We start from the raw sequence: 13,540 nt of genomic DNA, 5'->3' as shown, positions 1-13,540 counted from the left end.
CGCTGCGGTGCCGCCATGGGCGGGCGGATCGAGTGCGTGTTCTTCAGCGAGTTCCACCCCACGCTGGGGCCCAAGATCACCTACCAGGTGCGGGGCGAGGGGCCGGGAGCGGGCGGGCTGGGACTAGGGCACGGGAGCGCCCATGGGGGAGAAATGGGGACAGGGACAGCGGTGGCGGCTGCTCCCCGGGGTTCGGCTGGAACGGAGTCTCCTGTACCTCCGCAGGTCCCGGAGGATTTCATCTCCCGGGAGCTGTTCGACACCATCCAGGTGTACGTGATCACGAAGCCCGAGCTGCAGAACAAGCTGATCACCGTGTGAGTGCAGAGCCCCGGTCCCTTCCCCGCTGGGTGGGGGTGACATCGCGGTGCTGTGACAGTGCCAGGTCTCAGGGGGTGCTGTCCCCGTGGCCAGCAGGGTCACTGCCGTGCCTGCAGGTACCGTGCAGGGGTGGGTGTCTGATTTGGGGGTGGCTGGTGCTGCGTGTGCTGCTCCGTCAGCCTCGAATCCAGGGAAGCCAAACGAGTCAGGAGAGCTGTGCTGCTTTTGAAGGGAAACTGTTTTCTTCTCCGATGACTGACTCTTCCTCCCCCTTCTTCAGAGTGTGTTTTGCACTCTTAGCGTGGAGGGATTAGCCATCGTATTTCCTGCAAACTAGAGAAGCCCCCACCTCCACAGCCAACCAGGAGCTGTCCTTGTGCAGGGCTGAGATCTCCCCGAGGCTGTGGGTGCAGGTTTTATGTGTCTTCCTGCAGGACAGCCATGGAGAAGAAGCTGATCGGCTGCCCCGTGTGCATCGAGCACAAGAAGTACAGCAGGAACGCTCTGCTCTTCAACCTGGGCTTCGTGTGCGACGCCAGAGCCAAGGCCTGTGCCCTGGAGCCCATTGTGAAGAAGCTGGCTGGCTACCTCACCACCCTCGAGGTGAAACTCAAGCCTGGCTGCCTCCCGATCCTCCCCACAGGGTGTGGACACCCCACTGGTGTCCTGGAGCACATCATGGGGTACTGGGCATTGCTGGGAAGGGCATTGTACTGGTTTTACCAACTTTAAGATCACTTGAATTTTAAGGGAGAAGGGGATCCTGATTCCTATAGCCTGCTGGAGGAGCTGACGCGGTTTTCTGCTCTTTCTAGCTGGAAAGTGGCTTCATCTCCAACGAGGAGAGTAAACAGAAGCTGGTCCCCATCATGACCATCCTGCTGGAGGAGCTGAATGCCAAAGGGAAGTGCACCCTGCCCATAGGTATGGCAGCTGTGCTGGCCCAGGAGCAGGGCTGGGTGGTGCTGGGGGGGGCAGCTGGGCCATCCCCTGCCTGGGTCTGCTCTGCCTGTGCTGCTCCCAGAAGCTCCCTGCCTGTCTGTGCTTGGAGCTGGGGGTGTCTGAGCCAGCCTTGCCCTGGGTAGCCCAGAGGGATGGGTGGGATGGGGTTAATGGGCTGTAAACACCTTGTTCCATGTGGCATCGTGGTGTCCTGGGGCTGATGGTTGTGAGCTCCAAAGGGAGCACAGGTTTCCATGGGGATTGAGCCTTTCCCTTTTCCTGGGGCTGATGGTTGTGAGCTCCAGAGGGAGCACAGGTTTCCATGGGGATTGAGCCTTTCCCTTTTCCTGGGCAGATGAGTCCAACACCATCCACCTGAAGGTGATCGAGCAGCGCCCAGACCCCCCCATCGTGCAGGAGTACGATGTCCCCGTCTTCACCCAAGACAAGGATGACTTCTTCAACTCCCAGTGGGATCTCACCACGCAGCAGGTCTGTGTGCTTTACCATGGCAGCAGGCATTGAAAGGGAGATGTTTCCAGACTGCCTGGGCAGTTGGGCTGTCCTGGAGATCGCCACAATAATGAGCAGAGTTTGGTGCCCTTCTGGTCTTTGTGCTGCGAGCAAACCATTCACCCAGCATGAGCATAAAGCACTGCTGGGGATGGAGCTGCCCAGACAAAGAGGAGGTTCTTGGGCTTCAGGGTGATGCCTGGGGCCTCTCTGATCTCTCCCCTCTTAGCTCTTGCCTCCTCCCCTCCCAGATCCTGCCCTACATAGACGGCTTTCGGCACGTCCAGAAGATTTCCGCAGAAGCCGACGTGGAGCTGAACCTGGTGCGGATCGCCGTGCAGAACCTGCTGTGAGTGCCTGGAGGGGCCTGGACAGCTCGAGGAGGTGGGTGGGGGCTGGCAGAGAAGGTTTCTCACATCTCCCTGTCCATCTGCAGGTACTATGGGGTTGTCACGCTTGTCTCCATACTCCAGGTGGGTCAGGCCGTGGTACTGTGAGCAGGATTTGGGCGTGGCTGTGCCATTGGAGTGGCTGTGTTGGGGGGACAACAGGGTGGGAGTGGGCTGGGTCTGTCTCTTGGAGTCACAGCTGAACAGAGCTGGTTTTCCCTCACCCTCCAGTACTCCAATGTCTACTGCACCACTCCAAAAGTCCAGGACCTGGTGGATGACAAGTGTCTCCAGGAAGAGTGTTTGTCCTATGTCACCAAGCAAGGTACAGTGACCCCACCTGGGGCTGCTGGCAGACAGGGAGTCATGCAGGGGGACGGGGCAGCTAACTGGTGACTTGTCTCTGCAGGGCACAAGCGAGCCAGCCTCAGGGATGTCTTCCAGCTGTACTGCGGGCTGAGCCCTGGCACCACCGTGAGAGACCTCATCTCCCGCTACACCGTGCAGCTCCAGAGGGTGGACGAGAGGTCTGAGCCCTCCTGCCCAGTCCCCAAGGGCAGTGGTGACACCAGGGGTGGCAGGGACAGTGTGGGGGAGCAAGCAGGGAGTAGCCAATCCCTGCGTCTCTAGGGTAGAAAACATGAGGCATTGATGGGGCATGGTGGAACCAGAAGGGACTGCAGGGAGTCGGGGTGTTTGGCACCCCAGGACTGTGGTCCCAGTCTCTTCCCTCCTCGTCCCCAGGAGGCTTATCCAGTTTGGTTTGATGAAGGGCCTTATCCGGAGGCTCCAGAAATACCCCGTGAAGGTCACGCGGGACGAGCGGAGCCACCCGGCCCGGCTGTACACAGGCTGCCACAGCTACGACGAGATCTGCTGCAAGACCGGTACGGATCCAGGCTCCACGCGGGCCCCGGGGCTGGCGGGAGACACAGGAACATCTGCCTGCCCAGGACTGTATGCTGGTTTGGGGATCTCACCCTTTGGGAGCCCTCAGACCCCAGGGAGATGGGACTGTGGGTGAGGCTCTGTGCCAAGCCGGGCTGCCGAGCCCATGGTGCCAGGGGCAGGGTTGGGGAGCCCACCCAGCCCCCCTGACACCAGTGCCGGGCGCCCCACTGACACCCCACTAACACGCGCTGCCTTCCCCTCCAGGCATGAGTTACAAGGAGCTGGATGAGCGCCTGGAGAACGACCCCAACATCATCGTGTGCTGGAAGTGACGGCGGGGGCGGCCCGCACCGGACCCCGGCGTGTCCCCCGTGTCCCCCAACCGCGCGTTGTCCCCCGTGGGTCCCCCGGTTCTCCGCGCCGCCAGGAGGCAGCAGAGCCGCCCGCGGCGAGTCCTCGCGCTCCGGCCAGGGGGGCGGCAAGCGGCGCCCGCCAGTTGCCATTAGCGACCGGTGCGGACGCCATGGCTCGCCCATGCCCCGGCGGCCGCTGCCGCCCGGCACGAGGCCGAGGCACTGGTGCGGGCGCTTGCAGGGCACCGAGCTCGCGGGACACCGCGCGGGCAGGGGTGCGGGGACAGGGTCCTTGCGAGGGGAACGTGAGACAGGGCCTCTGAATTTGGGGCGGGGCTCCCCCTTTTTGGGCTCTTCGGGGTGCTCCGGAAGGAGGATTCCCCGGGTTTTTCTCCCGCCCCTCCCAGGGAGGTCACGGTGGGGGTAAACGGGGTTGCCAGAAGGTTTAGGGTAGAGAGAAGGGGCCCTGGTTTTGAGGTGAGCCCAGAGGGTAAGGGTGGGGTGAGGGGAGAGAAGTGGCTGCAGTTCTGGAGCCTTCCTGGAAGGACTGGGGAGGAACACAGGGTTCGGGAGTAGGAGGGTGAGGAAAGGTCGCGGATCTGGAGTGTCCCCAGAGGGTCCGTGTGGGGTCGGGGGAGAGGATGGGTCACGATTCTAGAGCCTTCCTCAAAGGACTGGCAGAGTTAGGGGGGCTAGGGGCAGGGGAGCCAAAGAAGAGCCAATCTGTGGGTTGCCTGGAGGCTCTTGTGTGTGGAAGGGGTGATTGGTAGAGGGGGCCCCCCCGTCCTGTTTGGTGTCCCACTGAAGGTGTTTGCTGGGTAAGGCAGGAGGTCAGGGTGCCCCAGTGGACCTGCTACCCAGGGACCGCAGGCTCAGAGCACAGCAGGGGATTTTGGGGGTTCCAAGAGCAGGTTTCCCTGCACGAGGGACCCTCGGGAGCACGGCAGAGCCCCTGTGCCGGATTGGCCAGGGGTCTGTAGCACAGATGTCCTCGCTGGCTGCCCCCCAGATGGCTTCGGCAGCACGAGTATGTGGAGAAGCTGAACATGCACGGCATCCTGAGCGCCTCTGCTGGCCAGGAGCAGCTGCTCACCGAGCTGCTGGTAACCTACGCCAAGGTGAGCTTCCCTGGGGGCCGGAGGGATCCCCCAGCTGGGCTTGTCCTGCGGGCAATGTGCAATTTCAGAATAAAATGGTGAAGAATCTTGTTGTATCTCTGGAAAAGTCATTTGACTGGTGACATTTGTCAGTTTTGTTTTTTCTAAAAAAAAAAAATTAAAGATCAAGCTGTGGTATTTCTGCTTGCTGGTCTCTGGTTTCTCTCTTGGAGATTGTTTTGGTGTCTTTTATGCACTGGCCCCACCAGTTGCAGATCTCTGCCCTATATCTGAGGTGTCCCAGCCCCAGGATGTGCTGGGCTGCACCAGGGTGTGTGGTTGCCTGGATCTGCCCAGCCCCTCAGGATCACCTTCCCCTTTGCAGCCCCAGGAGCTCTGCCCACTGCTCTGTTGGGAGAATCTGTTGGTTCCTGATCTGGATGAATACAGAGGATGCCCCAGGGCCACTTTCCTCCCTGGGAGGACTCCAGTGTGGCTGACCATTAGCAACAAAACTGGTTCCCCCTGCAGCACTGGTCTGAAAGGTGTTGCTTCCCCATCCCTTCCCTGTCTAGATTCCTGTTCTCATTGGGGAGCTGATCTCTGTGGAGATCTGGAAGCACAAGGTCTTTCCCGTGCTGTGCCGGCTGGAGGACTTCAAGCCAAGGAGCACCTTCCCCATCTATGTGGTGGTGAGTAGAGGGCAGGGTGGAAATGGGGTGGGCACAGCAACCCTTGAAAATAAATGTCACCTTCAAGGTGTCAGAGCTGGGGTTTTACATCTCGCCAGGTTGTGGTGGACAGTGGGACACAGTGGGAAGTACCTGGTTTCCTACAGCCTGTGTCCTCAGTGCTGCTCCACTGTTAGCTCACTCTTGCCATCCTCCTCCCACAGCTGCACCATGAAGCCTCCATCATTAACCTCTTGGAGACGGTGTTTTTTTACAAGGTAAGAGGCGGGTTCAGCTTTCCTCAGTGGAGAGTCCCTTGGGGGGTGGAAGGCTATGGCTGTGGGGACTGGCCCTGTGTGAAACTCCTGTCGTTGTGAAGGAGATCTGTGAGTCAGCAGAGGACAGCATTCTGGATTTAATTGATTACTGCCACCGAAAGCTGACCCTGCTCGCGGCCCGGAGCACCAAAGGACAGGCAGTGGAGCTGCGTGCCCAGGACCTGGCCAGCCCCTCGTCCATGCAGGTGAGGAGGAACTCCTGGAGCAAGCTGAGGACATGTGTGGTGGGGAATGTGGGCAGCCTGCAGAGGCACAGGGGAACCTTCCCATGGAGAACGCCTTGGCTGTGATCCTGGCGAGTCCCGCCCATCTCACAGGGTGTCTATGTTGCCAGCAGCTCCACCCTGCAGCCAGGCTTCTGCCCTCTTTGGTGACAGTGACAGGCTGAGGCTTCCTGCGGGATGCACTCGGAGCTCCGGGGCGGGATACGCTGGAGAGTTGGCACTGCAGGGGTTTGGCTGTTNCCATCTCAGGGTGTCTATGCTGGTGCTCCTCTGTTGCCAGCAGCTCCACCCTGCAGCCAGGCTTCTGCCCTCTTTGGTGACAGTGACAGGCTGAGGCTTCCTGCGGGATGCACTCGAAGCTCCGGGGCGGGACACGCTGGAGAGTTGGCACTGCAGGGGTTTGGCTGTTTGCCATTGCTCCTGGAAGCTGCGGGGGTGTCTCTCCCTGGAGCTTGGCAAGCCACCCTGGGTCAGGCTGCTGCTGGAGTTAAACATGAGAGGCTTCACCTACAACTAGGAATTGTCCTAATGTGCTTCCCCCAACTTCCTTTGCTCCCTAAGAGATACCTCCTCTGTGCTGGTGTGGGCCAGCAGCAAGCCCAGAGCTGTTCCCAGTCGGGTGTTCCCAGGCTGCCACACACACCTTCCCGCAGTGGGAGATCTCTTTGCCTCTGGTGCTTCTCAGCACCTGAAATTGCACATCAGGAGTGTCTGGAGGAGCAGGGTTAAAGGAAGCCTGTACGTCCCTGGGCCTCTGTCCTTTGGCTTGTTGCCCAAGCACGTGCCCCTCTTCCAGAAAAGGGAAGGAAGTGGAGGGCTCTGGAGTACAATAGGGATGTTTTCCAGGAAATGTTTTCCCAGCTGGGGAGGGGAAGGAGCTGTCTCTGTTAGTGCTTTGACATGACTGAAGTTGAAAACCCAGACCTTTTTGAGCCAATGGGGTTCTCAGAAGCACTCATCTCCCAAGAAGCCTGGTTTCCTCTGATTCATTCCAGCCTCTCCTGACCCTTTGTACAATAACCCCTATGAAAAAGCTGTTTCTGCCCTCTCCTGTGTTGTGGAGCCTCTTGTCCTTTGTAACTGTGTATGGTCATAACCCCTGTTCTGCTGTGCCCCAGAAGCACAGGCAAAAGATAGTCCCTGCCTCAAGGTAACAGAGGTGAGGTCTGGATACCGGGAGGAGCTGTAGGAAAAAGCCTCACTAGGGCAATTTGGAGAGGAAGGAAGAGCCCATAAGGCTTTCTTAGTAATGTGTGAGGCACCAGTACAGGGAACGCAGAGCTGCTTACCACGGAAATCTGGAAGGGAACTGCTGCAGTGGCACTTTGGAGAAATACAAGATGCTGAGGTCAGTGCTCTGCACGCAGAAGTGTGAGCTGCTGAGCATCTGGGACTGGAGAAAAGCTCTGCCTGGGCCAGGGAGAACTTGGCCCTGCTCAGCATAGCCATCCCCGTGGTCTCGAAAGAGGCTGAGTCAGAGGGTGGCCAGGCTGTTAGGCTGAGCATGTGGGGATGAGCAGGGTGTCCAATGCAGTCTGGGAAGGGAAGGAGGCTGGGTGGCTAGAGAGTGTGGCAGAGCTGCGGGCTGGGATAACCACAGGCAGATATTCTAGCTGGAGGGGAGAGGCAGATGCAGGGGGGGTGGATGTAGGGCTGCAGCTGCTCCGGGGTCAAGTTTCTCTCTTCTCCTCCTCTGGTTCCTCTGCAGTTTCCTCCTCCCTCAACCCTCACAGGTCTTTGCAGGGCTATGGGCCACAAGATGGTCCCCAAAGGGGAAGAGAGGAGCGGTTTGGGACCAGCCTCTTTCAGCCTCCTGTGCAGGAGCACTGCTGCTGGAAGTCAGTCATGACCTGTCAGGAAGATGAGGGATGAGCAACAGTGGGTTGCAAGCATTTACAGTGGCTGCCCTGGCAAACAGGCAGGGAAATGAGAATGAGAAACAGCTTGTTTTGAAGGGCTCTGTTTTCCTCCCCAGTCTGTGGTTACCACTGCACAGTCAACAGCTCCTGGGAAATGGGGCCTGAAATCCCAAGGCTGTGCTTTCCCCTCCACAGGAGCTGCAGAAGCAGGCAGAGGCAATGGAGTTCGAGATTTCCCTGAAGGCCCTGTCTGTGCTGCGGTTCATCACCAACCAGGTGGAGAGGTGGGTGCCCAGGAGCAGCAGAGGACACGTGCTGAGCTCTCTGGATGAGATTCCCATGGGGTCACAGCGGGTGCCTGGACCCTGTTCAGCAGCTGGCTGTACCCCCAGTGGCAGTGGCACGGTGCCTTGGGAGGAAAACACAGCAGCACTCCACCCTGCTCCATGGTACTCCCGGGGAACCCAGAGCATTGTTTCTTTCCCACCTCTCCCAGTTGCCTCAGGGAACATTTGTAGATACAAATTCTGGCATTACTCTGTGAGTGCCATTTCACCCTTTCTGTCGTGTCTCCAGCCTGCCCCTCAGCGCGCTGACACGGATGCTGAACACCCACAACCTGCCCTGCCTCCTCGTCGAGCTGGTGGAGCACTGCCCCTGGAGCTGCTGGGAAGCAGGTATGGATTGTACCCTGTGGTTCCTGTGGCACCATGGTGCTGTGCTGGGGCCTGCATCCACTGAGGGGGCTGAGCCCTTGCAGAGCTGCTCTCCCTCTCCCCTCCCCTCCAGCTCCTCACTAGTGCTCACCAACTGAAGCTTGGGAACAGCTGCAGCACAGCTGGGCTGGGGGCCTGGCAGTGCTCCCAAAAGCTGATCCTCACATGGGGCTGGGTCTTTTCTGAGTTGATCATGGTCAGGACTGGAGTGTAACATGTCTGTCAGGCCCATGTGCTCCTCTGAGGAGTGTTCTGGACACAGACCAGAGTTCCAATCCCAGCCTGCCTGCACCTTTCCGGGACAGCACTAAGAATCAGAGCCAGACATGGGGTCCCCGGCAGCAAACCGATTGCCCTGATGCTGCTGGTCCTTGAGCTTCACTCTTGCCAAAGGCCCCTGATCAGGCTGTGCCCATCAGCCATCGCCTCCCGCACTTCTTCAGCCCCCCCGAGCCTCCCAGCTCCCCCCCTGCCTGCCTCAGAGCAGGGGCTTGGAGCGTGGGAACCTGTGCTCCCCCCAGCCCTGCCCCAGGGGGTCACAGCACGGGCAGGGGAGGAAGAGCTGCTGGAAGCACGTGGCTGTGTGCCTGCCGAGAGCAGCCCAGCTGGATGTAGGAGCTTTCCTCTTTCCTCCAGCCACGAAACACATCCCTTCTCTCTGCCTGTGCACTTGGGGTATTGGAGGGAGCTTTGATCCCAGGCCCTGAGGGAGGGACTGGAAAGAGACAAGCGCAAAGGCATTTCCAGGCTGTGCAGATGCAGGGTCACATCCTGCTCCATCCCCCAGAGCTGCACAGTAGCTGCTGGAGCTTGTTTTGTCATTTCTGTTACATCCATGCTACTTTTGGTTTTCCTTGACAGAGAAAACTCGGGAAGGGTGGGTATTGGCCATGCTGGTACCCCAAAACGTGCCTCTTCAGCTGCTCTGTTGTTGCAGCAACTGTCTACCAGTCCTCTACACTCCTGGCCAAGTACACAGGGAGATGTCTCAGGGATCCTTCCATTCCTGCCACAGCCCTATTGTTTTAATACATATTCTTTCTGCTTTACTTACTCTCTAATATATTGCCTCAGTACAAAGTAGGCTGCTATGCTGAGCAATGGGTGGGGAAACTGAGGCAGGCAGAAGCAGAGGGACTTTCCTGCAAGTGAAGTGAGGCAGTGACCACAGGCCAGCATCCCCACCTCTGAGCTGTCTTCCCTCAGGCAGTACTGTGTCTCCCTGCTTCTTCTGTCCCTCAGGCAAGCTCAAGAAGTTTGAGAATGGCACATGGCACGTGGTGCCCCCTGAAGACCAGGTGAAGATGACCAAACTCGACGGGCAGGTGTGGCTTGCCCTCCTCAACCTCCTGCTCAGCCCCGAGTGCCAGCGCAAATACCACTTTGATGGCTTCAACAAGAGCCAGCTCCTCAAGGTAGGACCCTGCAGCACAAAGGCCATGGGCCTTGCAGCAGAGTGGGACCTTGCCAGCACTGGGCACCTCTGGACTCTCACCCATCCTCACTGTGTGCTCCAAGGAGCCAGCAGTGGGATAACAGCAGGTCTGTCACTGTACCAGCAGCAGCAAAGCTTGCCTTCCTTAATGCACCTCATGAGACCCCTGTGGTTCACTCTGCCAGTGCCTCACAGATCCCTGCTCTTGCCCTGCTGCTTCCTCAGCTCTGACTCCTTTGTCTTGACCTCTCTCCATCCTCTCTCCCCTCCATGGCCACAGCTCCGTGTGTTCCTGACAGATGTCCTCATTGACCAGCTGCCCAACCTGATGGAGATGCAGAGATTTCTGAGCCACTTGGCAGTGACAGAGCCAGCTCCCCCCAAAAAGGATCTCATCCTGGAGCAGGTATCCTTTGGCTCTTCCTTCACCTCTCCAGATGCTCTGCTTTAAGCCTGATAACTCTCTACCTCCTTCTTCTCCCACTAAACTCTGGAGATGTACCCTGGAAAAACAGCCAAGCACCCATCTTATAGTTACACTCTTATTGCCAGCAAAGCTGCCTGTGGGTGATGTGAGAGCTTTGTCCTGCCACTGCAGTGGCCAAGCACTCACATCTAAAGACATAAATGCTGTGGTATAAACAGCTCTCCAGGTCACACAGAGTCCCTGGGATGGTGGCTGCATGGAGCAGACACAGCCCCTGGCTTGTTTTGACAATTAACTCTTCGTCTAACTTTTATCAGTGTTTTCCTGCTGAATTCTGGACTTCCCTGGGAAGTGTCCCCTTTTACAACCCTGGCTGGGGGCTTCTTGGCACACTGTGTACTGAGGGACAACACAGTCTGCTGACAGAGGCTGGAGTCAAACTGGTCCCAGCTGGTGTGTGGACCTCGGGAGTTGGGCACTGATGGTCTTCAAACACCCATGAGGTTCTTGGGTTTTTAATCTGTGCAGTGGTAGTCTCTGGAGAAAAGTGTTTCCACTGCCTTCTCGTGAGCTGAGGGGAGAAACTGAGCATGGGGGCAGATCTGCAAAGAGGCTACTGAGAAGAGCTGGGAGAGCAGAGGCTCTTCCCCACTGCTGGAAGCTCCCACGCCACTTCCTGGAGCAGATGAGTAGGTTGGGCAGTGGCCTTTTGGGCTGTGTGGAGGGGAAGCACACTGTCCCCACGTACCTGGCCCATGGCCTGGGAGGAGGGTGACGTGCCCTGTCAGCACTGCATGTGGCTGATCCGTAGGCACAGCCCAGGCGAAGAGCTGGGCCTGGGGAAGCTGCAGACCAGCAAGCTGAGTGGTTGGGGCTGGGGATGGCAGCAGGGCGGAGGTGGACATGGATTCAGGCCAAGTGCCTCGACTGCCAGCGTGTCGGTGGCACAGCAACAGGCAGCTGCCACGCTGGGGACCCTGTCCAGGCTGCTGCCCTTCTTGTAGCTCCGCTTTTGTGCCCTTGCTGCTCCTGCTCGTGCCAACGACCAGGGCTGAGCCCGGGGGGCAGGCAGGGGGAGCCAGCTGGAAGCACAGACATGGGCTCCCTGCTCTGCCCAGAAAGCAGTGAACTCACTCCTTGTCACTGAGCCAAGCTAAGGAAAGGCCTTTTTCCATTCGGTTGCTCCCAGAGCAGCCTCCTCCCCTTCCAGGCCTGGCTATTTTTACTCTGCTGGAGAAGGCAGTGCTGTTTGAAGCAGCATCGTCCTCTCCAGAGCTTGAACTCCCCACGCTGCTCTTGGCTGGCGCGTTTCCTTTTGAACTGGCCAGCCCTTCCCCGAGTGTTCATCTTCAGGGAAGTGACGAGTGGAAAAATCTGCTCAGGCAAACGGCTCCGGAGCACGGGGTTCATGCTGCTGCCAGCACGCAGGGTGCTGAGAGCCCAGGGCTTTCTCTTCAGGAGCCCAGGCCTCGGGGCCTCATTCCCAACCAGACCCCAAGTTTTGCCTTGTTTCACCCGAACGCTCATTGGCAAGTGGATCCTTCCCCTCCACGTACCCAAAAGCACACATTGCCTCTGCTCACCCTCACCCTTGTGCCCAGAGCTGGCTGCCTCCCCCCTGAACAGCCCCAAACCACAGCACCGTTGGTCAGACTGCTAGAACCCCTTCCTCCTGCCCTGCCTCTCCCACCAGGTTCCTGTCATCTGGGATCACATCCTCAAGAAAAACTCGGGGAAGTGGGAGGCCATTGCCAAGCACCAGGTGAAGCACGCCTTCAGCCCCACCGAGGAGGAGCTGAAGCTCCAGGCACGCAGGTGAGGCCCTGGTACGTGCACATGGGGTGCCAGTGGGGCCAGTATCCCCATTAGCAGGGGCTGGAGCTCAGCACTGGGAGGACAGAGGGGTCTGTGGTGGCAGGGTGCAGTGGGGACAGCTTGCTGCAGGTCAGCAGTTCCCCATGAGCAGCCTCACCCCTCTCTGCCTGCACAGGTGGGCACAAACCTACAGCCTGGACATGATGGAGGCTCTGGCCCCCGACAAGCCCCGCTGCAGGGTGTGTGGTGTAGAAGCAGCCAAGAGGTGCTCTCGCTGCCGGAACGAATGGTACTGCACGCGGTAAGGGAGCCCTGCCACCCCCTGTGTCCCCTGCAGTCCTCTGTGACCCCCCCTGCAGCCCTTCAGTGCTCCCCAGAGCACCAGAGACCTCACCAGAGGATACTGAGAAAGGGCCAGGGCAAGCCAGGAGTCCCACCCCTGTTCAGCACCGCCAGCTCTCCACTGGCCACGTACCTCTCCAAATCTTGTGGGAGGGTGATGTGCTGGGCTGCTGGTGCAGGAGGTGCTGGTGAGTGTTGTGTTGCAGCTGTGAGGTGCTGAGCTGCCTCTACCCACAGTGACAGCAGTGACGGGCTGGGTTTTCTGTGGTGTCACTGTTTCTTTCCTCTGCATCTTGGTGTGGCAGGGGTGGGGAGGAAAGCACCCATGACCCCGTGGGTGCAGGTGACAGGCTGGGATGTGGCAGCTGGGATGGTGGCAGTAAATTAAATCTTCTCTGGTCCTGAACCATCTGGCAAGGTCTGGTGCTAAACCGTCTTAGCCCCCGGAACTGGGGGCCACATCCATCTCCCTCTTGGGCTAATGCTGGGCCATGCCAGCTCCCCTCCAGTGCCCAGGGGACTGTGGTGCTGGGGTTTGTCCTTGTTACTCCTTCACTCCCAGAGGTGGACATGGCTCCACTGCCCCTGACAGCAGCTTTACCCTCCACAGGGCCTGCCAGGTTCAGCACTGGCAGAAGCACAAGCCTGCCTGCAACCTGATGGCTGAGGTGCCGAGGAGTGTTGTGGATGACCTGTAAGAGAAGGGGTGTCTGGCATCTGGCCCATAGCTCAACGAGGCTGAGGTTCCCCAGTGTGCAGCCCAGCAGCTGGAGAGAAGCTGGCAAAGGCCCCTTCTGCCTGCTCCCAGCCCCAGGCAGCACTGGCCGGGCTTGTCCTCTCCTCTCCCACTACCCCACCATGCTGCCTTCTCTAATAAAACTCCTTGTGCACCCCACAGCTGCTTGGCTCCTGCTTTTTCTTCTCCTAGCTGAAGATGCTGAACTGCTTCCTTTCCTCCCTTGCACCCAGGGAGAGGCATGTGTGTCCGTTTTCCCCTCTGCAACAACAGAAATCCCAGAGAACCCAAAAAAAAGCCTGTAAGGATGTGGTTACCAGAAGGACCAAGCCCTCTGCAGCCGGTGAGAGAAGGGGGCGAGAAGGCCTCCCACCACCTCTTACTGTCGTTAGAGCAGCGTGGGGAGCAGAGGATGTGGTTTGCACAAACACCTCGCTGTGAATTTCTCGGGTGTTCCTCATCTGCCACCTC

General features: G+C 58.8%; 2 protein-coding genes across 2 annotated transcripts; both read left to right on the top strand.

Annotated features, from left to right (window-relative positions):
• The first annotated feature begins 6 nt into the window (after window positions 1–6).
• On the top strand, window positions 7–3,475 carry NPRL2 (NPR2 like, GATOR1 complex subunit). The gene is made up of 11 exons (XM_018068588.2): window positions 7–87; window positions 226–317; window positions 756–924; window positions 1,137–1,245; window positions 1,619–1,755; window positions 2,028–2,125; window positions 2,213–2,249; window positions 2,397–2,490; window positions 2,575–2,692; window positions 2,910–3,052; window positions 3,321–3,475. Exons 1-11 carry the CDS (start codon window positions 16–18, stop codon window positions 3,386–3,388), a joined length of 1,137 nt encoding a protein of 378 aa, XP_017924077.1. The 5' UTR covers window positions 7–15; the 3' UTR covers window positions 3,389–3,475.
• Window positions 3,476–4,236: 761 nt separating this feature from the next.
• Window positions 4,237–13,223, top strand: ZMYND10 (zinc finger MYND-type containing 10). Its single transcript, XM_029958271.1, has 11 exons — window positions 4,237–4,527; window positions 5,082–5,198; window positions 5,402–5,455; window positions 5,557–5,700; window positions 7,794–7,882; window positions 8,175–8,275; window positions 9,557–9,729; window positions 10,030–10,155; window positions 11,870–11,991; window positions 12,167–12,292; window positions 12,944–13,223. Exons 1-11 carry the CDS (start codon window positions 4,456–4,458, stop codon window positions 13,029–13,031), a joined length of 1,212 nt encoding a protein of 403 aa, XP_029814131.1. The 5' UTR covers window positions 4,237–4,455; the 3' UTR covers window positions 13,032–13,223.
• The last annotated feature ends 317 nt before the right edge of the window (window positions 13,224–13,540 follow it).

The sequence above is a fragment of the Manacus vitellinus genome, unplaced genomic scaffold, assembly GCF_001715985.3.
Source record: "Manacus vitellinus isolate BGI_N305 unplaced genomic scaffold, ASM171598v3 scaffold_14_pilon, whole genome shotgun sequence".
In the NCBI taxonomy this organism is placed as follows: Eukaryota; Metazoa; Chordata; class Aves; order Passeriformes; family Pipridae; genus Manacus; species Manacus vitellinus.
This window is presented reverse-complemented; position numbering and strand designations above follow the sequence as displayed.

Bases quoted from the DNA above. Each gene is read 5' to 3' on its own strand.
- NPRL2 (XM_018068588.2), top strand. From the start codon at position 16: ATGGGCGGGCGGATCGAGTGCGTGTTCTTCAGCGAGTTCCACCCCACG. The intron at 1,246-1,618 runs GTATGGCAGCTG...TTTCCTGGGCAG, and splicing joins GAAGTGCACCCTGCCCATAG to ATGAGTCCAACACCATCCAC. The intron at 2,250-2,396 runs GTGGGTCAGGCC...CTCACCCTCCAG, and splicing joins CGCTTGTCTCCATACTCCAG to TACTCCAATGTCTACTGCAC.
- ZMYND10 (XM_029958271.1), top strand. From the start codon at position 4,456: ATGCACGGCATCCTGAGCGCCTCTGCTGGCCAGGAGCAGCTGCTCACC. The intron at 5,456-5,556 runs GTAAGAGGCGGG...GTCGTTGTGAAG, and splicing joins AGACGGTGTTTTTTTACAAG to GAGATCTGTGAGTCAGCAGA. The intron at 7,883-8,174 runs GTGGGTGCCCAG...TCGTGTCTCCAG, and splicing joins ATCACCAACCAGGTGGAGAG to CCTGCCCCTCAGCGCGCTGA.